At 40.5% G+C, this 21,438-nt stretch overlaps 1 protein-coding gene across 4 annotated transcripts in view; it reads left to right on the top strand.

Annotated features, from left to right (window-relative positions):
• adcy2b (adenylate cyclase 2b (brain)) overlaps nt 1–21,438 on the top strand; it is a 53,087-nt gene that overhangs the window by 13,787 nt on the left and 17,862 nt on the right. For all 4 annotated transcript variants that reach the window (XM_061664272.1, XM_061664271.1, XM_061664273.1 and 1 more), the window contains exons 3-14: nt 5,666–5,863; nt 9,380–9,541; nt 11,552–11,701; nt 13,595–13,743; nt 14,680–14,791; nt 16,303–16,430; nt 17,054–17,212; nt 17,542–17,674; nt 19,008–19,178; nt 19,259–19,299; nt 19,373–19,453; nt 19,646–19,715. In XM_061664272.1, coding sequence (XP_061520256.1) covers nt 5,666–5,863; nt 9,380–9,541; nt 11,552–11,701; nt 13,595–13,743; nt 14,680–14,791; nt 16,303–16,430; nt 17,054–17,212; nt 17,542–17,674; nt 19,008–19,178; nt 19,259–19,299; nt 19,373–19,453; nt 19,646–19,715 — 1,554 coding nt within the window. The remainder of the gene's footprint in view (nt 1–5,665; nt 5,864–9,379; nt 9,542–11,551; nt 11,702–13,594; nt 13,744–14,679; nt 14,792–16,302; nt 16,431–17,053; nt 17,213–17,541; nt 17,675–19,007; nt 19,179–19,258; nt 19,300–19,372; nt 19,454–19,645; nt 19,716–21,438) is intronic.

Genomic DNA, 21,438 nt, shown 5'->3' with positions numbered 1-21,438 from the left:
GTACGTTTTTTGTTTTGTTTGTTTGTTTGTTTGTTTTTAAATCAGCGAGCCAACAGAAACTTAACCGAAGCAGCACTATTGTTCCTAAAATGAAGGAACGCTGTTAGCAGACCTGTGAGTGAATTTGGACTTGATGGTGATGCAGAGCCCTCCACCCTTTCTGTAAAAAGTTGTGGTACGTGCTTGTTGTTGGGGTGTGTTTGTCCAAGGAAGTTTCTCATTTCCTTCTTTAGCTTATCAACAATTTACAGGGCCAAAATAAATCCCTTGAAATTGTAAGATTTGTTTACATGCGTGTATGCTCCTCAAGTCACAGCATGGTGCCGTCTTAATCGAATGGCTTCTGCAGCACAGTTTGACATCAATGGAAATCGATTGCTGTGACTCAAAAACTGCCATCATTTTCATAACGTTCACGATTGATTTCATCATTCTTTTTTTTTTTTTTTTTTTAAATTGACCGAACGCCGGTAATTGTGGTGGTGTGGGATTATTAGCGAATGCTTGTACCTTTTAAAGATTTTGTTAATATTGATCGGCGGCATCCACATGCTCTGATTTCATGGCATCATCGTGGTAACATTAAGATGAACAATATGTGAGTGGATTTTTGAGATGATAAATGACCAGTTTGTTCCTTGAATGACTGAAACGTGCCTCATATCAAAGTTGCTTCCTGGTTTGTTAATTTTATTTTATATCATTAGTACACTCCAAAGATAAGTATATACTTAAGTACCAGGACAGAGATCTTCGAACAATTAAAAGTAATTCAAAGACCCATATTCTTCCATTAGGAGCGCAAATTCACCATACAAATTTCAATGATTTACAGTTCATGATGCCAAAAGAAAACCAATTCACATACTTTTTATTTAATTTTTTTTACCCCAGCAAAAATGCCGCCCTGTGCAGCCGCACACGTCGCACATACCAGAAACTGACACTGCGCAACGTATCACATAAATCTGACAACACTGCATGTGCGTAGCATTTCTAGCTGGTACTCGCTCTTTTCTCATTTCAAAATGCACAAGTGAGGCAAGGCGACCGTTTTTGTGTGTGTGTGTGTGTGTGTGTGTGTGTGGCTTGGAAGCATCATACTTTGTGGTAAAACTTTCCAAGAAGGATGTATCACTGCTCTAGCAAAGTATAAATGTGTTTTTGGAAATGTTTGGCGTTATTGACTAGGTGTCTGGATGAGTCGCTTTTTAGAAAAATAGTCGCTAGATGACGAAGAAGTCGACAAACGCGCATGTCAGCTAGCGATGATGGATAAATATTTGATTAATTTAACATTTGGAATGTGTTTACTTTTGTTTCTATTAAGGTCATAAATATTGACATTGGTATGTTAATTTTTTTAATGATTCCTGTGGCATTTAGAGGTAAGGTTATGCATGGTAGTTATTAAAATCTATTTTGATTCATCCTTTTACTGTGGACTACAGTATAAACTTGGACTTCAACACTTTAAGTGTCTTTTATCCATATTGTATATTATCAATATGTATCCATAGTCTCAACTGTGCTAATCACACAGCTAGCTCCGAAGTTAGCATGGCTGCTGCTTCTCTTTCTCCTATGCTGTCTTACTTTGTGTGCTGAGATCTTCAGCTACACAGTTATATTCTTAAATCGTATAAAGTAAAATAAAATACATGTCAAAAATTAAGTTCACACGTGGCCATTGAAAAGAAAAACAGACTTTGAAGACAGTCGTTAGCTGCGCTATTTAACTAGCCACAAAAAAAAAGAAAAAAAAACTCAGGCTAACACAGCATTTCCAAAGGTTATATAATATTTTTTTCACTCAATAATTACACAGCTTGTGCCTTTCGATATCTTTTTGAGCTCTTCAAACATTCATCCTTTCACTCTGTGAAAGTTGAAATTGTCCCCTGAGGTGGTGTGGTGAATGCATTTACAACATTCCAATGAAAAAAAACAAAAAAACGAAGTAAACATCCTACATTACAAAGCAGCTCCAGATTGTTTGTACACTTCCGTCAAATAAGAAGAAAAAAACAAAAATAACTTGTAAGTGATGACACTGTCCTGCTACCCTAATCGTGAGAAATGATACAGAAAATGGATGGATGGATGAAAAGACTGGAATTTGCAAAATGCATATTGACACTCACAAAGCATCTGGAAGTATGTTTTTTTTTTTTTGGTTTTTTTATAAACTGTAGCAACAAAACTGGATATACAGTATTTTGAAAACAGTGAGGAAGGTCTGTTGCATTCTTGGGCTGCATTGCCACATGTCATGAATCATGTTCAAGGTACAATGAAATATCAAAGACTATCATGGTATTCTGGAGCGAAACGTGTTGCCCAGTGTCGGAAAACCAAACACTTACTGCGAATAGCAGAAGTTCCCGAGTAACTGACACGCACCCAAAAAGGTTTGAAATTGACTATAGGACTGCATTGAAAAGCTATGGCCTGACTAAATGAAGCTCGGCACCAAGATTTGTATTAAGATTTTTTCGTTTTATATTTGGTCCGGGAACAGGCAAGTGAGATTATGTTCTCAAAAAATCAGCAAATTGGTGAATTCACTAATGCCAAACCGCAAATATGCAAGGGTTCAAGTTATTTCTGTGACCGTTATGGGTTTTTATTTTTTTCATAAATGGGAGGTTACCAAAATTTTTATCCACATCTATCTATCTAATATTGGGGAATTCAGTCACATGAGGATATGTAGGGTCAAATCTTTAGCCTAATAGCATCATTGCCTGTGTATTATTATTATTATTTTTTTTTTTACATTTTGGAAAACAAGTAAAAAACAAACAAAAAATTCCGAAAATGAGAGAGGTTCAGTTGCATTTACTAGACCTTTGTGGATGAACATAATCAGGATGACTGAAAAGGAAAAACAGTAAGTAAAAAAAATATTTGGATAAGTATGCTGTTAGGCTAACAAAATGCAGAATGCCGTCTGGGTTTTGACCTCATTTAGTGTGTGTAAACACTCTAAATAGAAGGACTACACTAATGAGCCACAACATTAAAAACAGTTTTCATCGGGGCTTGTAGATACTCAGCCGGCCTGGCAGTATCTGGGTATTGGGGCACTGGCTGGGAATGGAACCTGCACCTTCAATACACTATCTATGCCACAACATTAAAACCAGTAAGATTTGTTATAAAACTGCCCTACAATATAACGTCTTCATTTTTTATGATGTGTGTAATTGTTCATACATGGTGTGTGATGATTTATGTTCCATATCAGCCTTCTCCACCTTTTTGAAATAATGCATTTGGTTTATTTGTACCCGATAAAAGTGAATACTAATCATATTCGTGCATATTTGTCATATTCCACTGCTGCCCTGTCTCAAGAGTTCCCCCATTTTCTTTCCAGTATAATAGCCAGATCAGCCAGAGTGGATTAAAGGGGGAGTTAATTGTCTCGGGTGGAATTATAATACATTACGCAAGCAATCTCATCCCTCGGTGCAACATTGAGGGGGGGGAAATGACTTTTTGAAAAAAAAATCAGTTTCAAACATACAAAGTGCACACATTAGCACAAAAAAATGTCAGAGCCAAAAGACTTTGTTGGAGTCTCTCATGTGAGCGCAGAGTCTTACTTCCATCCTCATCAGGACTCTATTGTGCACTTGAGCTGGAAAGAGCGCAGTGGCGTCATAGTCGGATCCCGCGGGACCCCGGTGCCAGACCATGACTCATAGTACCTTACAGAAGCTACATTACACTAATACACTTTACAAGACTTCATCTCCCGCTCGCTCTTTGGCCATGGAGCCAAATTAGTCACTAGAGGCACGACAGTTCTAACTGCTGACATGCAGTGGTGGAAAGTAACAAAGTGCAAATACACAAGTGGCACTGGAAGTTTTTGAGATACGAGCTGTTGTTGGGCTGATGTTTTTTTTTTTTTTTTTGGGGGGGGGGGGGGCTGTGACTTGCCAGCAGAAATTTGACATATGGGCACTGTATGGTGGCAAGGAACTTAACTCACTTCACGACAAGCAGCAGTTCGGCAGCGTAGCGAACTAATCTCCAAACAGAGGCTTCCAGCTGTTGATTGTCACTCCCTGTTGAAGTTTACTATCAAACTAAAAATAAAACAAAGAGACGATCACATAACTGTGCCTTAAAGTCTGCTAGCTTTATAGCTTTTTTTTTTCTTAGAGCCTTATGAAAGAATATTATATAAAGTAAAATATTACGTGTATATATATATATAATATATATGTAAAATACTTTGTTAGTCGATTTTATTTTTTTGTCATTAAAATGGGTATTGTATATAGTTGACTATATTTTTATTTTTGTACTTGAGTACATGTCAGTCTACTTTTCTATTTTGTATTTGTTTTAACTTTTCGCAAAGTACAAAGTTTGTATCAATTTTTATTTTATGAGAGTCTACTTTTCACCTCTGCTGACATGTGATTGCTTATTTTAAGACAAGGAAGTTAATGGGCTGTGAGATAATTCTGCTTAGCCAAATGTTTCAAGTGCATTAATTGGATGGTGTGTGTGTGTGTGTGTTGTGTGTGTGTGCGCGTGTGCGTGTGCGTGTGCGTGTGTGTGTGTGTGTGTGTGTTGACAGTGTCAAAAATGCTGACTTTGACCGTGCGAGCACAGAAGTGATGCCCTAGCACATTCTCCAGGCTCAGACCGTCTGTCTGTTTGCCGATCTGTGCGCAGTCTGTTCATCGGTTTGTGTCATATTGTGCCTCTGTCCCTGCGAGGACCGTCTGTCCTCATTAGCACGCAAAAAGCTAGCGAGGAAGAGAGAGCACATTAACTCTGCGCTTTGCTGCTGTTCGCTCGACGTTAGTTGTCAGGTCTAAGGTGAAAAAGTTGCATTCTGTTTAATTGGCTGTTATGATAACAATTTCGTGTGACAGTCTGTTTTAGCTCTCCTGATAGATAATCTGTCAAAAAAATACTTCAATTTTCCGTTCATATTAAAAAATTGTAAAAAAAAACAACTAATCTATTAGTATCTATATGCGCATGTATGTATGTGTATATACTGTATGTGTGACTGTATTTATAATTTCATATTTACCTGTGGCAAGAAAGCAAAGCGTGGAGAGTGTCTGTCGCCATGGAGTCAGTGAATGGGGCGATCGATCATTGCCAACTGCCTCTCAAACATATCTCCACTCTCTCCATCATTATTGCCACCCACTTCATCCTTGACAATCGTGCCATGTTTTTGTGATTTAATAGAAAATACTATGTATGGTGCAGTATATTCTATGTGGAGCCGCAAATCCCTATACGGGGTCTTAGTTTTTCCGTTGCAGCGCATCAGTGAATTTGTGGTGTTCAATGCTTGGTGTGCTGTTGCGAGTGACGAACTGTAATTTTTTTGCCGATGGTCCACGTCAGTCCTGTTCGGCCGCGTAGCTCGGTGTAGTACGGCATGGTTTATGCACACGACCAGTTGAGATCAGGAGTTTTGGCCATCTGTTGACAGCCACCAGCTAATATGTGGGAGCCAAAATCCTGGCTCAGTTGTTATTTATTATTTTCATTAATTTTTAAGTGATATTGTGTCTATTACCATAATCAATAAATAACCTAAAATAAATTGGACGCTGTTATTTTTTTTTTGTAAGTGAGCAAACCTGTCCCCCACTCTCTCTTATTTCTCTCTTCTCAGAACACCGAGGACCATCTGACCTTTCTGATCACGGTGCCCACGGCCCTGTTCCTCTTCCTGTCCATCTTCATCCTAGTCTGCATCGAGTCGATTTTCAAGCGTATGCTCCGCCTCTTCTCCCTCCTAATATGGGCGTGTCTGGTCACCATGGGTTACCTGTTCATGTTCTCTGGAGGGATCCTCAGTCCCTGGGACCAGGTAAGAGAGCCAAAAGAGCAATTTGTTTGCATCACAATACATAAAGACAGAAGAGCGGAGACGGGTTGCGATAAAACTGTCGGCTTCAATCACTTAAGCATTATTACGCTTCTATTAGACACCTGCCTTCAGATAAGTCCTGTTTTTACACATCAGCCTGACAGTCTGTCTTTGCATTCACATTATGTGTGTGTATGCCCGTGTGTGTCTAAATTAATTCCACATGTGACAAGTGTTAATTAGGTCTGATGCGAGCAGAGGAGCTGTCAGACACATTCGTCCTCCGCGCCAGACTCCTCTTCGCTCGCTGTCTCGGGAATCCTATTTTCTCCATCTCACGCCTTATCTCCACATATTCATCAAATCCCGTCCTCTGCACCTGCCGCCATCACCCCCCCTGCAGAACCACCTTGCGCTCACGTCCAAATTTCCTCTCCTCCCGGTGACGATTCTTCTCCCCCCCCGCCTCCTCCGTGACGGGAGATATTTTTATCATCAGCCACCTGTGGGAGCATAATAAATCTGAATTATTAATCACTCTATTGCTCACTCACTGCACCTATCTACTTGTTATAAGCAAAAGTATTGGCTCACCGGGCAGGAAATTTATGAAAATAAGAAAGAAAGCGAGTAAGAAGGAAGTGAAATTCCATAAAATTGCAGCTTCCTGTCAGTAGGTGATTACTGAAGCCCACGGAGCTAATAACACAAAGGTCTGAAAGAAGAAAACAAAGATAGCAACATGTCGACTTCTTGCTTGCTCACCTGCTCCCCGTACATACACACACACACACATATACGTACAAATAGATAAATGCACGGCTGTCAAACAGACTGTGCGAGAGGAATGCCAGAGTCGGTCATGTCCACGTGCAGTACAAGCTCCCATCGAGCGCCATTAACCTTTTAGTCGGGGCTTTATTCAATTTCTTAGCAGTGAGCTTTATTCAATTTCTGAGCAGGGCCTGGCCACAGAAGACTCCACATGTTGCACTTACATGGCAACATTTACCTAGTTTACAAACATATTTGGCAGGTACTCCATTTTTGTTTTTGTATTTTCAACTGTGTCAAATTGTTTTTTGCCTGGTGGCAGAGTAGCTATTTCTAAAGGGACAGACTGGGAACTAAACATCCATCATTGTGTTTGGAGAAGGTATTTAATCACAGGAATGTTTAAATTTTTTAGTTGGGTTGTCTTTGAGTAATTTAGCAAGACATAATGGCTAGCCTACCAACACCAGTTCTACATTACGCTATCCATTCCACTGTTAAAGGAGCACATCTGTGCCATTAATCAAAGGGACAGAAGAGTCAATTAATTAGCCAGTGCCTCAATGATCATACACTTCTATTTCTGTATAGTTATTTACCATCTCCTTCTCAGCTAACACTTCACACATTTAAACTACGGCCGTAGAGAAGGACTATTGGAGGCACTGGAGAAAGCTCCAGCTTTTGACACCCGGAAGTACGTGTGACGTCATGGTGGAATGTCCTAAGCGTGTCCTTTTTTAGCGCTGTTTAATTATGATGAGTGCCAACTGAGATTGAACCGACTCGTCGCGCAATGATGATTACAGCTTAATGTCGATTAATCGCCAATCATGTGTTTTAGAATTAACAACACAAACACCTCGCTGAACTCAACACGTGGTTGTTCGGCGCAGCAAATAATAGTGGTGCCTCAAGCGTGTGGAAATATTTGATTAAAAATAAGACTGGCAAAAATATCCTCTTAAGTATAACAAAAGCACAAGTGCTATGAATGCCCAAGGGAAAAAAAGCATCCGCTAACGAAAGCTGACAAGCAGCCTAAATGCTCATGTCAGCCATCAGCGAATTCACTGAACGCACTCCCGTAACAGTGAAAAGAAAGACAATAAACTGTCACGACTCCAAGGTGACAGAACAAAGGCATGCAGTGGTCGATCAATAACCTCTTCATTGTGAAAATGAGCGGTTAATGTCACCAACAGCTAGTGTTTCGCTCAAGCCTTCATCCTTCAGACACAGGGCAAGCTCTTCTTCCTCCTCCTAGTCGCCCCACCCCAGTTCACTGCACCCTGCAGTTGTGTTACGTGAATTGGTCAAGTGTTACAAGTTGCAACTGTATGTGAGGCTATGAAGGTATCAGAATGTGATTGGATGAGCGAGTGTCTGAATGTGATTGGATGAACGTGAGTGAGCGTGCGTGTGTTTGGAGGCAAACGCGTGCACAGAAAGTTGACAACTGGGAAAAATACCAAGGACGTCCTCGATTGACTGACATCAATTATCATCATCTTATTGTTGACTTAAACAAAATCTAAATTCCTTGTCCCAACTACACAGTAATTTATACAATAGCACTTTTTGGCTTGTTCTGTTTGGGGTATCAACTTACCACCGTACCACAAGAAATGGAGTCTTAGTGAAAGCACTGGTGTCCACCTCATTTTGTTTGCGCACATTCAGGTGTCAAGGTAAAAGAGCAGAATAGTGTGGAACCTCAGCGCAGGTTTCTGTGATCAGAGGCGCCGACATCGGGAGTGAGAGATAATCAAGGTGGATGAGGCCAGGTGATGGCCGCCGCAGCTCCCATCTGGAGGTGTTGGAGGGCGTATTAGCATTCAGGTGGGATGTGCGGCAGAGATTAAATGCGCCTAGCCGGCTTCGGAGGGGGCAGGGAGTGACGTGCCTGAAATTGGACTGCCAACGTCAATTCCAGCAAAATTACCACACACCGCACTCACCAATCCACAGGACGCGCCGCCGCCTGCTCTGACGTGACGTCAGCCTTTTTGGCAATGTCGGTTCCCATGGCAACAGAAAGCCTACACGAAACACCTCTTTCTCGCTATACTGTTTGTGTTCAAGTCTTCTGGAGATGTAACTCAGTCAACCTTAACAATCACTTACCTCAATATTGGAAGCTTCTTTGTGCTTGATAAAACACGGCACAGTAGATGTAGAAGCCGTATGTGTAATGTCTTGGTCGCCAGATCACTTGTGCCAAATGGCTGTCACCCTTAGCAGACGCCGAAAGACACAGGAAGACAACAGACAGTCAAGGCAGGAAGGTCAGAGTTCATCTGGTTGAAATGGTGACCTGTCTGTGACGGTCACCATCACAACAGGAAAGGGTGGGCTGACCACAGAGGAAGTCCACAAGGACAATGTCAGAAGTCACACTTTGATGAGAGCTGCCATGAATAGATTTTGAGGAAAAAAAAAAAAAAAAAGTCTTGCATTCTACAGCATTTCAGTTCAACATCAGCGCGTCAGCATCCACATGTAATTTCTAGATTGGCTTGGCGATATCATCGAATAAGTAGAGAAGGATTGCCGGATGATGGTAAAAAGAGAAGCTCTGGAGATTACGAGGAAAAGAATGTCTCCTGCCTTCAAACAAAATACAGCTTAAAACACAAGAATTACTCTTGGGATGATCTCAATTCAGACACCAAAGTCATGTTGTGTCGATGTTGTGCACATGTGACAAATACAATCACCTTTGTGTCTTTCTCTTTTCAGGTCTCCTTTTTCCTATTCATCGTATTTGTCGTGTACACCATGCTGCCCTTCTCCATGAGAGGGGCCATCATGGCCAGCACGCTCACCTGTTTGTCCCACACCGTCACCCTCAGCGTCTGCTTGGCCTCCACCGCCAAGGATGTGGAAGCTCTCGTCTGGCAGGTGAGATGTTCACTGCTCACTTTTGAACCCCTGAAATCTACAGGGAGCTTGATAAGTAACTTCCTATTTTTAAATACTCAAATTATTTATTAATTGTAATTTTTTTCACTTTTTTTGTGTTTGTTCTTTAATATGTGAAGATTTAATCTTTACTTGAGCCACTGAGAACTAGAGTGGGCTAACTGGTTTGTTGTTTTGCAGGAGGGTGATTTTCAGTTTTATGGCTGCCATTAAAAGTGTTTTACCTCAATAAGCAGTCAAATCTATCAATATTTCATGAAAGATGATAAAGAAAATTCATTTACAGTATACTAACATGCAGATGCACTGAGATGCATGGGCTGTCCCTATATGTCAAAACTGGAACTAAAGATTGTTTATACTGGTATTCATCTGAAATATATTCCTTTTCTCTATTTGTTTCTCCACTTGAAAATGACAAACAATGTGTTTGCCCACTTTTGTTCTCAGTGGCTCTATTTATTTATCTTTTTTGTATGCGTTTGTTCTTCTAGGAGAATTTCAGTTAACCGTGAGGTGTGTAGGATGCCTTTAGACAGAATTGCGGGTCCAATTCATTTTTTGCGATACAGCGAATGCGGAAAGATACCTTATCACGCCGCAAGATGAATATCTGGCCAGTTATGGGTGCTTGGGGTGATGCTGACTTGATTTTCATGCAAGATGGCGCCCCTCCACATTTTGCTCTTTTCCTTTGGGATCAGCTGAATTCCCACTTAAACTGCATGGGTCGTGTGGTCCACCTGAGTAGCCATCCAGGAATCCCTCCTTACCTGTGACTACTGTACCAGTTGAAAGAGTTTGGAAGAAGAGGAAGTGCAAATATGAGGAGTTACTGTATGTCTTTCATCCCACATGATTTTCTGGTGAAATCATGGTATGGCGAAAAATGAATGGATCCATAATCCTGTCAGAAGTCCTCCCACACCGTTACTTAAATTTTCAAACATTAAAGAACCACAAAATTGTGTAGGTGAAAAATACCAAATAAATTCTCACACTAAACACACAAAAATACGTATTTTAAATGAGGAGTTACTTTTCAATCAAAATGGAATGAAATCTAGAGTTGTTTTTTAAGAGAATTACCATTTTTCAGTTGTTTATTGAATGGGAAACAGTTAAACGTGAATTCAAAATGAAAACACTCGCAAGGAGCATGGAGAAGATGCTCACACTGAACTAAGCGCACGGTAAATGGTCAACAGCAGCTTGGGTCAGAGCTAGTGACATCACATACTAGGCCACGCCCTTTATACGATCTTGTTATATATTTACATTGTTTTATTATGTTTTTAATATTTATACTTTACTATACAATGCTATTTTGTGTTTTCTTTTAACATCATTTATTTCTTTAAGGGCAGGAACGGATGAATAACATTTCAATGGGGAGAACTAATTTTATTGACTTCAAATCGTTGTCACGAAACAAATTAAAATTGTCAGTCAAGGTACCACGGTACTTAAAGTAAAGTCCAAATAATGCAGCATCAGAGGACTTAGCGTGTGTCGAACAAAAACTAATTTTGGTGAATTATGTCCACTTAATCCAAATCAAACATTTTCTTTTTCTTTTAAACAAAGAGCACAGAGCTAAATGCTGTGTTTGTCTCTATAAAGACACTAAATGTTATATAAAGCCCAGAGATGGAGGAAAATGTCATGGTTGGCCAGACATTCACACAGTGATGCCAAAGTCATGCACTCACGCGCTCACAATAAAACGTGTCCAAAGAAGCTCGTTGCCCTCGGCTAGAGGACCAACGCGCAACCTATTGATATGCAGGGCTGCAGTTTAAAGAGCCTGAGTTGACACAGTGGTGGAAAAGCGCGGTTGAAGTGTGCGCTCTTATCGAGATTATCTTTCCAAGGTAATCATGTAGGCGGGCATGGCGGGGGGGAGGCAGTGGGAAAACATGCATCATCTTCGTGCGCGTTTTTAAATGTAGTGTTCCTTTATATTTGTGTGCGTATACACACACGCAGATCCTGGCCAACGTGATCATCTTCACCTGCGGTAATTTAGCGGGGGCGTACCACAAGCACCTGATGGACCTGGCCCTCAAGCAGACCTACCAGGACACCTGTAACTGCATCAAGTCCCCCATCAAGCTGGAGTTTGAGAAACACCAGCAGGTACCAACACAAACCCTGGGATTACTATACAAGGCTGAAGATTTATATTTATAGTTGTAATATTGTAAATAGATGTACATACATTACATGTACATACATTACTAAAAAAAAATGTTAGTGATATTGTGCTTTGGGGTGAAATTTCAGGACAAACTTAAGATCCGCTATAACCTTTTAAAATTTATCTTAATTTTTCATCTTTAATTTCTCTGAACCTTTTGAATATCCAACTGTAAAAATGTCTCATTGCTTTTTGCACAACTTACTGTTCTCTATAAAGTAATTGAAAGGAAAATTTCACAACAGGTTTTTTAATCCATGAATGGACCAATAATTTCAAGGACATCCACTTCTATACCTTTCTGTTGCTCTTCTCGTCTCTGTATCTGATGTGTCGGTCGCGAAGGATCCAGTTCTTAGTGCCGGTTCTTTGAAGTGAATGATGCAATTTGTTGTTTTTATTGTTTTTCCATCTTTTTTCTGATAAAGCGACAGTCCATGTTTGGTGGAGATTTGTGATGGCATTTGTGTGTCCACGCTAAGCAGAAGTGGGAAGGCGGAGGTTACAGACATGCTGCTCAGTGAACAAACAAACTGGAGCACGAGAGAGTCTTGCTTTATAGTGAGAGACTACACGCAGATAAGGTGAAAATAAGAGCATCAAAAAAACCAGTCAAATTTGGAAACATTTTAAAGTTAAGAGATAATACAAGAGCAGAGTGAACTTCTGCTTCGTTTCCAAAATATTTCCGGGCTCAGTTTTTCAGATTAATGTTGGGAAGACGATTGATCCCAGCGGGGCAATAAAGTTTAGGTAAGGTTGGTTTTGTTATTTCGCAATACATACCGTACAGAAAGGGGCATTTATTCAGTGACATTTGCTTGACATTAAAATCTTGACATTCACCATTCGTTGCAGCATGAGAAATAGAATTAAATTATGAACCGAGAGTACACTCACTTGGGATTACTCAAGACTATCCGTCAATTTCTATAGCGCTTTTCCTGATTCGAACCGGGGGTGAGGTGGAGTCTTTCACAGCTGACTTTGGGGAAACTTTGGGTACACCCCAGACTTGTCATCAGCCAATTGCAGGGCACATATTGCCACACAGACATTCATACGCAAATTCAACCAATTGAACAGGTATATGTAATATATTAATACATCAGTACACAATACACCAATTCCAGTGTAAAAGCGAAATGGCACACCATTCCATTCATTACCTACCACTCACTAAATATTGCTTTGGTCCATTTATCAAACGTGAGAGTGGAGTGCAGTGAAGCGGGTGGTAAAGTTGTCTATTTTTGGAGCAGGCCGGCACCCCGCAACCTCTCAATCTTGTTAACTTTCCGCTGGGTTTTAGGAAATGAGTCCGTGGTGTGAGTGAACAGTGTAATGACCCTCTGCTCTGAGCTGCATTTATGAGTCACACCCCCTAAGGCGGCTACTCGGTCTCTGAAGCGTGCACGCACACGCACGCACACGTGTTTGAAACATCAGCCTGAAACACCTTATGTGCATTCTATTAAATTAAAGCCCCACTCCAAAAAAAAACAAAACACTTTTAGTGGTTACACAACAGTAACATTCATCCAACCCCCCCACTCACTAACTACAGTGCAGTGTAGTGGGCTTTTTTCTATTTTTGCTAAAATGGTAAAATGGCAAGCACAGAGAGCTCTAATGGTTAGTTCATCTTCCACACAGATCTGATGTTCGGGGGTTTAGTGCATTCCTCTGTAAATATGAATATCCCATAACTCTGCCTCCACCATGTTTGACACACGATGTGGTATGCTTTGGATCACGTTCTTTTCCCTTTGTCAAGCATGTCTGCAAGCACGACACAGCGTAACTTTCCCCCTCGTCCTCTCCTTTCGCAGGAGCGTTTGCTCTTGTCGCTGTTGCCGTCTCACATCGCCAGAGTGATGAAAGCCGAGATCATCCAGCGGCTTCAGGGCCCAAAGTTTGGCCGAACCGAGAGCGGCAACAACTTCCACAACCTCTACGTGCAGCGGCACACCAACGTCAGGTGACTTTCTTTATCTTCTCTCCTCTGACTGTAACATAATGTCCCACTCGCTCTTCATCGTCTTATTTCTTTCAGCCTCCCGACCTGCTCTCACATCTCAGGCACTCCTCCCATCTTCGATCATCTCCTTTTATTTCCTCGTCTCCGCCGCCGTCCCTCTTTCCTTTGTTTTCCTCCCTACATCCAATCTTCTTATTCCTATTGTAGCCGTGGACAATATCAAATCAGAGTTAATCTGCCTTCATTGTAGCCTAAGGTCACTTTGTTATCCCCCCTACCCTTTTCATGTATGAAACCGGGTACAATCTTGAAGGCTTATTGTGAAAGGCTCTCCAAGGAATATCCTCGAGAAACCTGATTTCCTAAACAAGGGAACAAAATGACAATGTCCTTAAGTGATCTTCAAGTTCCAACCAATACAGTAGGTGAAAAACTGTGATATAGAGAGAGTATTTCCAAAAAAACACACACCTTTGAAACACACTTTGTCAATAAATAAGAGACTATCATACAGTATAACATCACTTTGAGTAAACAAAAAGACTCAGGCTCACACAGTTCTGCAAATTTGAGGCAAAGCGTGCTTGCTTCAAGCTGTTTATTTTTCACTCCTATTTGAGGCTTACTGTAACCGACAAATAAAACAATAAATTATTCAACATTGTGTATATATAAAGTAAACAACAAAATGTTCAACCAAACCATATAGTTCTGTCAAACAAAACTCCACTAGCTTAATGCTATCATATAATTCTACACGTCATGTCATATTTCATCCAATATTTACTTGAATAATTACTTCCCATAGGTGTAACGGTCTTGTGCCCAAATTCTACTGTGCATATTAGATGGAAGGATAAGTAGCGGTTAATGCCGTGAGGATAAGGATTAATGATGCAATGTCTCAAGTTTGCTGTTTGTTGCTGATTCCCGCAGTATTCTTTATGCTGACATCGTGGGCTTTACCAGGCTGGCCAGCGATTGTGCACCAGGGGAACTCGTGCACATGCTCAATGAACTCTTTGGAAAGTTTGACCAGATCGCGAAGGTATTGTCACGTAAATGTTCCTCACCCTACATTTCATTTCAATTATCCATCTACCCTTCCATTTTCTAGAGCGCTTGTCCTCATTAGGGTCACTGGTGAGCTGGAGCCTAACAAAGCCGACTTTAAGGGAGAGGCAAGGTACACCCTGGACTGGCCGGCCAATCACATTTAATTTAATTACTGGCCGGCCAATCACATTTAACTTCATTATTCATATTATTATTTTTTAACCACAAAATGATGTTATTTGAAATTTATTTACAGTATTTAATGTCTTATGTTTACATACAGTTTACCTTTTTACATGAAGTGCTCTTTTCCAAAAAGAGATGTCAACGTTTAAAAAAAATGTCAACGTTTAAAATAAATAATGTTTGTAAAATTTGTGGGGGGGGGGAGAAATCATATTATTTTTCTTATTTATTTATTTATTTTTTAATAATCAAAATGTATTTATGCTTTTTTGGAAAAGAGGTATTGGTTATCCTGTGAGGTTTTCATGTTTTATAATGGATGAAAAAAAATCCCATCTATTAAGCCTCATCAGTTTAAAAATTAGCTCTGTATATGCAAAGGAAAATCCTTTTCAACATGTTGCGATGCATACTGTATAACACAAAGCAGATCTCATCACAGTCCGATTTCAATAGGTGACAAATGTTAAAGCCTTGGAAAATGTTTTAGTTTCCCTTAAGGTTTGAAAGTAAAAGATCATTAAGGCGTGAAATAATGGCTTTGTTTCTCGTTTGGTACCGCCTGATCGCCTTTGAGAACAATCTTGTTAATTAAAAATAACATGGAGAGAGTCCGTCTCGCGCCGTCGATCAAATGAAGGTCAATCAATCCATCTTTCCCCCTGTCCTGCGGCCACTCTCGGCCCTCCAAGACACGTGGGCCGATGGCTGTCAGCGGCAAGAGCGTACGTGGGGCTTCTGAGCGCTTGAGTCAGGCTCTTGACGCTTGGTGCCCGCCGGTGGACGGAGCCACCGTTATATAAGACCGGCCCAGCCGCGAGCTGCTCCGCATCCCACATGTGGAATGTGGACTAATGTTATGCGAGTGGGAGTGTGATTTTGGCCTTGATGGATGTGCCTGTGTCTAAAGCAGTGATTCTCAAAGTATAGCGTACACATTTAAAACATGAACAACAAAACATATTAGACAATTACTATTATTTATTTAAGTGCAGTTTATTTTCCAATATATAAAACGCAGTGTTGCCGTTCAAACTGCATAATGTCACAGTGGCTAACAAAAATATTGGACTTTTTAGGAATAAACCCCCTGCCTTGTTTTTGATAAACACTTGGGCCTACTATGCAACTGTATCTTAATAGCCATTATAGTATTACTTGGGAAACAAATATTTTTTGAAGACTTTGTGTAATAATGTTGAGAACCACTGGTCTATAGGAAGAAAAAGAGCAGAAAAAAATATGCACAGCTTTATCAGAAAGCTGCACAATTTCTTCCAAGTCATTTCTTTCATTTTGTCTCTTTCTTTCCAATAGGAAAACGAGTGCATGCGAATCAAGATCCTGGGAGACTGTTATTATTGTGTGTCTGGTCTGCCAGAATCTCTGCCTCACCACGCAAGGAACTGTGTGAAGATGGGCTTGGATATGTGTGAGGCCATCAAGTAAAATACCAAATCTCTCTCTCCCTTTCTCTATTGTGCTCTCGTTCTCTTTCCCCCATCTCTCTCTCTCTCACACACACACATAGACACACACACGGCAGTCAGAGCAGGAAGAAAGCCAGAGTTGATTTGAGCTCTGTGTGAACTCTCAAGTAAACAAAATGTGAATTCATTATGATAAGCCTCGGCCTGGTCCGAACAAATATGAATTACTTCAAACAAACATTCTGTGGCATTATAAATCTGATTATACAAAGGATTTGGTCAATAGATTTATATATATATATATATATATAATTTTTTTTAAAGTGTTTTCTGTGTATGCCACAGAAAATTTTTCCTGGTCACTTTGCAGACTTGTGGGCAACAATCATTTGTACCCCAAACATCCATTTTCTATAACACTTGTCCGCATTTCGCACGCGGGTGGGCTGGAGTCTATCCCAGCTAATTGTGTACACCCTCAACTGGCCGCCTGTCAATCACAGGGCGCATGTAGACAAACAGCCATTCACCCGCACGTTCACATCTATGGACAATTGACAGTGTTCAATGAACCTAATATGCATGTTTTCTGAATGTGGGAGAAGTTCCCCTCTAAAAATTGTTCGTCGCACCTTCAGGAAGGTTCGAGATGCCACCAGGGTCGACATCAACATGCGCGTCGGCGTTCACTCCGGGAACGTCCTATGCGGCGTGATCGGCCTCCGCAAGTGGCAGTACGACGTGTGGTCACATGACGTGACGCTCGCCAATCACATGGAGGCGGGAGGTGTGCCAGGGTATGACACAAGTCACGCTACATTAGGCGCCGTAGGCATACTGAAGACATGGAAAGTGGCATTTGTGTTTTTAATACATGCCTTTTCGAACAGAATTTGGTTCTGCCACTCTACCATTGTACAGACTGTGCCAAGACATTGTTTCACTGGGCTGCTAATGTTTTGTTCCCTTTGGTGCCTGAGGACAGGAATCTGAAAAATAACCCTGGCATCACCATCATCTGTTTCTGTTTTAAGGGAAACAATATTGACTTTTTCTGGTGGTTACAAAAGCTAGAAATGACAATAGAAGTTGTCAGGGATACCAAATGTGAGCTTCTCTTCTGCAGGAGGGTGCACATCTCGTCGGTGACTCTGGAGTACCTGAAGGGCTCCTATAAGGTGGAGCCAGGAGATGGACAGAGTCGAGACTCTTACCTGAAAGAACATGGAGTGGTCACCTTTCTGGTCATCAACCCTAAGGTGAGGGAAAGCACGTGGAAGTCTGTGAATGGTTCTGGAATTGTCGTTCCACATCATACATTGATTTTACAAATCTTGACTGGATAGGCACTGCATATAGGTTGTTATGGCTTCATTTTAGGTAACTACTTCTTTTTAATTCAATTAAATTTAGATGTGGTCAAGTCACACCCAAAATGCTGTTTTTTGTTATTTTTAAGCGAACATACGTTTTGTTGTGATGCCAACCACAAGCGTCCATGCCTGATGAGCACAACAAACCATATTTAAGGTTTCGACTCACTGGCTTCATCCTTCAATGGTGTTATGACTTTAAAAAGCAAAGAAAAATTTGCAAAACATGATCTTAGCTTTCAGTGACAGTCACCCGTATCAATAAAAACAAATCATAAAATATATATCACACACACACACACACACACACACACTGCATATGAAGAGCATCACTGTATCAATTTACTGTAAAGTCCTTTTTAGCTATCTGGTCTTTTTATTGTCGTCATGTCTATTCATCGGCTGAATGCACATAAAAGTAGCAAAGAGCAGGCAAAATGATTATTTCACATGATTTCCTTACAGAATATGACAGGACCTCCACTTTGCAGCCTCACTATTCACATTTATGAGCTCTTTAATATCCTGTCACACATTTAAAAAAAAAAAAAAAAAAAAAAAGGGAGGCGAGCGTTTGATGACATTTTCAAGAAGCTCTGAATGGATGAAGGCCATATAGGGGCCACTGGCTGACGAGATTTGCAGTCTCCCCAGTCATTGTTATTGAATGTCACTGTCATTGCGCCCGGATTGGCATTAACGCAGCCATTAAGGGCTGTGTCGCTTTTAATTCCTATAGGGATCGGTTTCAAACTTGGTTTGTACACAAATAGTTGGGTCTATATTACGGTATATAGACAATATTACTAAAACCTTTACATTTCATTCTTTAAACGTTTTATTCCTCTCAAGTTTCAATGTGCAATAATACAATTATGCATGCATCGTATGCATATTAACAGATGTTTAACACTGTACATATGTGTGTTATAATTAATCAATATGCTATTATACATCACTGTCAATAACACTATACTTCTCACTTTGCATCAATTGTACAAATATTACTGTAGCACAGTTAGCGACATTACTTACCGACAAGCAACATCTTAATATTCTGTTATTCCTTGTTTCCATCCACCTACACATCGATGAGGCTTTTTCGATCACAACAGCGCCTGCTGGAACTGTTGCAGCATGACTATAGAAACAGCAATATTACCCCTAAAATGCTCTTCTCTATTTAACAAAAGCGATATTTCTGTTTTTTTGGCATCAGAGCGAGAAGCACAGCCCTCTGCTGGGCTTGCGCTCTCGCCCGTCTCTGGACGGCGGCAAGATGCGGGCGTCCGTACGCATGACCCGCTACCTGGAGTCGTGGGGCGCCGCCAAGCCCTTCGCCAACCTCCACCACCGCATGAGCACGGACAACGGCAAGATCAACACCACCGTCAGTACAGTGATGCCGTCACTACTCTTAATACTCATTATTTGGTTTAAACGTGTCAAATGTGTTATTCGTCTTGCCAGGATGTTCCTATGGGGCTGTACCACTTCCAGCGACGGGAGAGGTGAGGTGGAATTGCATTTTGGGGTTCCGTTTTCACTTTTGGTGTTTAATTTAACCCCCCTTTGCTCAATAAGGTCCAAGTCGCAGAGGAGGAGGTTTGAGGAAGAGCTCAACGAGCGGATGATTCGTACCATTGACGGCATCAACTCACAGAAGTAAGCAACCGTGTACCAGCCTTGAATCTCTGCCCGGTCGTAATTCCGTACTGACATAAGTCTTTAATGGTTCTACATTGAACAATAGCGTCATTTGTGTACCCTTTAAGCAATTTAAAATCCCAAGCATGACTTGCAGCCAGGTTGTGTGGCTTTACTACCTTATAGATACTGTGTTCTTTTGCTCTCCAGACAGTGGCTGAAGTCAGAGGACATCCAGAGGATCTCATTGTTCTTTCACAACAAAGCCCTGGAGACAGAGGTAAGGCCAATGCATATAAAACACCAACAGTCACCATTGTTCTCACAGTCAATCAATTATTGGTTCTTGTGGAAATGAGGGCATTAAAAAGACCTATTCCAGTTGCCAACAACATGCTGAATATCCAACATTGCACCTCCCCTTGTATCCTCTTTAAGTGTTTATCAAGGATTTAAATTAAAAAGTCTTGTTTTGTACTGTACTTGGATAATTGCCTCGGGTTTAATGAGTGTCTTCGAAGTAGTTAAGAGTTGTTTTTGCTTCCGAAGCAAAACCATACATCCCGATTCACGATGACTAACTCATGCAACAGCTGTGCAGCCAATTAAAAGAAAATAACAAATTGGTGTTGAATCTGCTTTGGCGGGATGTGGCAGATGTGCCCAGATGTAATTAAAAGTCTGTTTTTGTGGGTTTGGCTCTGAAGCGGTGTAATTCACGGCACCGCAATCCGCAGCCTCTTAATGACCACTTGACACACTGCAACCAGTTTGATAAATACACTAAATGAACAAAAGTATCGGGACATGCGGCTATCTCACCTACAGGATGTGAGCCTGGTAGAAAATGTAGAGTTCTGTGTTTGCAAGCCACAATTTGAGTTACAAGCGAGCTATGCCGCTGCAGTGGCCGATTCATTGTCAGCCAGTTATTAAATGGGACAAACAGCCAAACATGCAAATACAAAATGAAAACACTCACATAGAGCGTGGAGCAGGTTGTTAGTTACACAGAATTAAACGTGTGGTAAACGTACAACCCGAACTGGAATCTGAGGTCGCTCAGCAGGCCACGCGCCTTAAAGGCACACATCAACACACAAATACTACAGTGTGAGTGTATGTGCGTAACTTTAGGCTTAATTACACTCTATAAAACCAGTTAATTTACCGTTTATTATGATTTATTAATTTTTTAATGTATATATTTTAATTTGCAGTTCTATTTTTCTTTATTACAAACATGTAGGGGATGGAACGGATTACGGTACACCCTTGTTTATTGTGGGGGTGACATTCTAGAAAACCGCTCAATAATTTGATTCTGCGATGCAGTGACCAATTATTTATTATATAAATTAATGTTTCATATTTGCAATTTAATGAGGTCATATATGCAATTCAATGAAGTCAACATCCACACACGCTACACAAGCACATGCCTTTGAGCTCTGCTTGAGTGATGTGAACAACAACAGCAGATGATGTTTTTAAATACAGTACTGTAGTTGTAGAAAATGAAGTTAACTGTTGCTCTTTACTTGCATTTGTTCCTGTCGGTGGTGTTATGAGTGTGTGCTTTGTCAGGCTAAGGTCAGCATTTGTGAATTTGTTTCATAAAACTGTGGCTTGTATTTCAAACAGTGACTTTCCAGTCATGATTTTTTTTTTTTTTTTTTTTTTTTTAAATCCTCAAACAATTTGGTAACTTGCCAAATGTATGAGTTGAGATGACTCGGTAAGGTTTATTTTTCTGCTATGAATAAGAGCCCAATTGACCTTTTGTGAGTCATTGCTGCCACATCAAAATTATATAACCAATAAAGCTAACTGTGTCATAGATGTGAAGGTGAGAAATTGCACTATACTGACTTAAGAAAAAGAAAAATCCAAGCTGCAATGAATCCACAATAAGTGAACCACGATATAGCAAGGGATTACTGTAATAGCATTTTTTTAATATGGAAATATATTTTATATACAATTAAATTTAAGTTATGAGC

This window comes from Phycodurus eques, chromosome 20 (genome assembly GCF_024500275.1).
Source record: "Phycodurus eques isolate BA_2022a chromosome 20, UOR_Pequ_1.1, whole genome shotgun sequence".
NCBI classification, from domain to species: domain Eukaryota; kingdom Metazoa; phylum Chordata; class Actinopteri; order Syngnathiformes; family Syngnathidae; genus Phycodurus; species Phycodurus eques.
The sequence above is the reverse complement of the archived record's forward strand: the minus strand, read 5'-3'. Positions and strand labels throughout refer to the sequence as shown.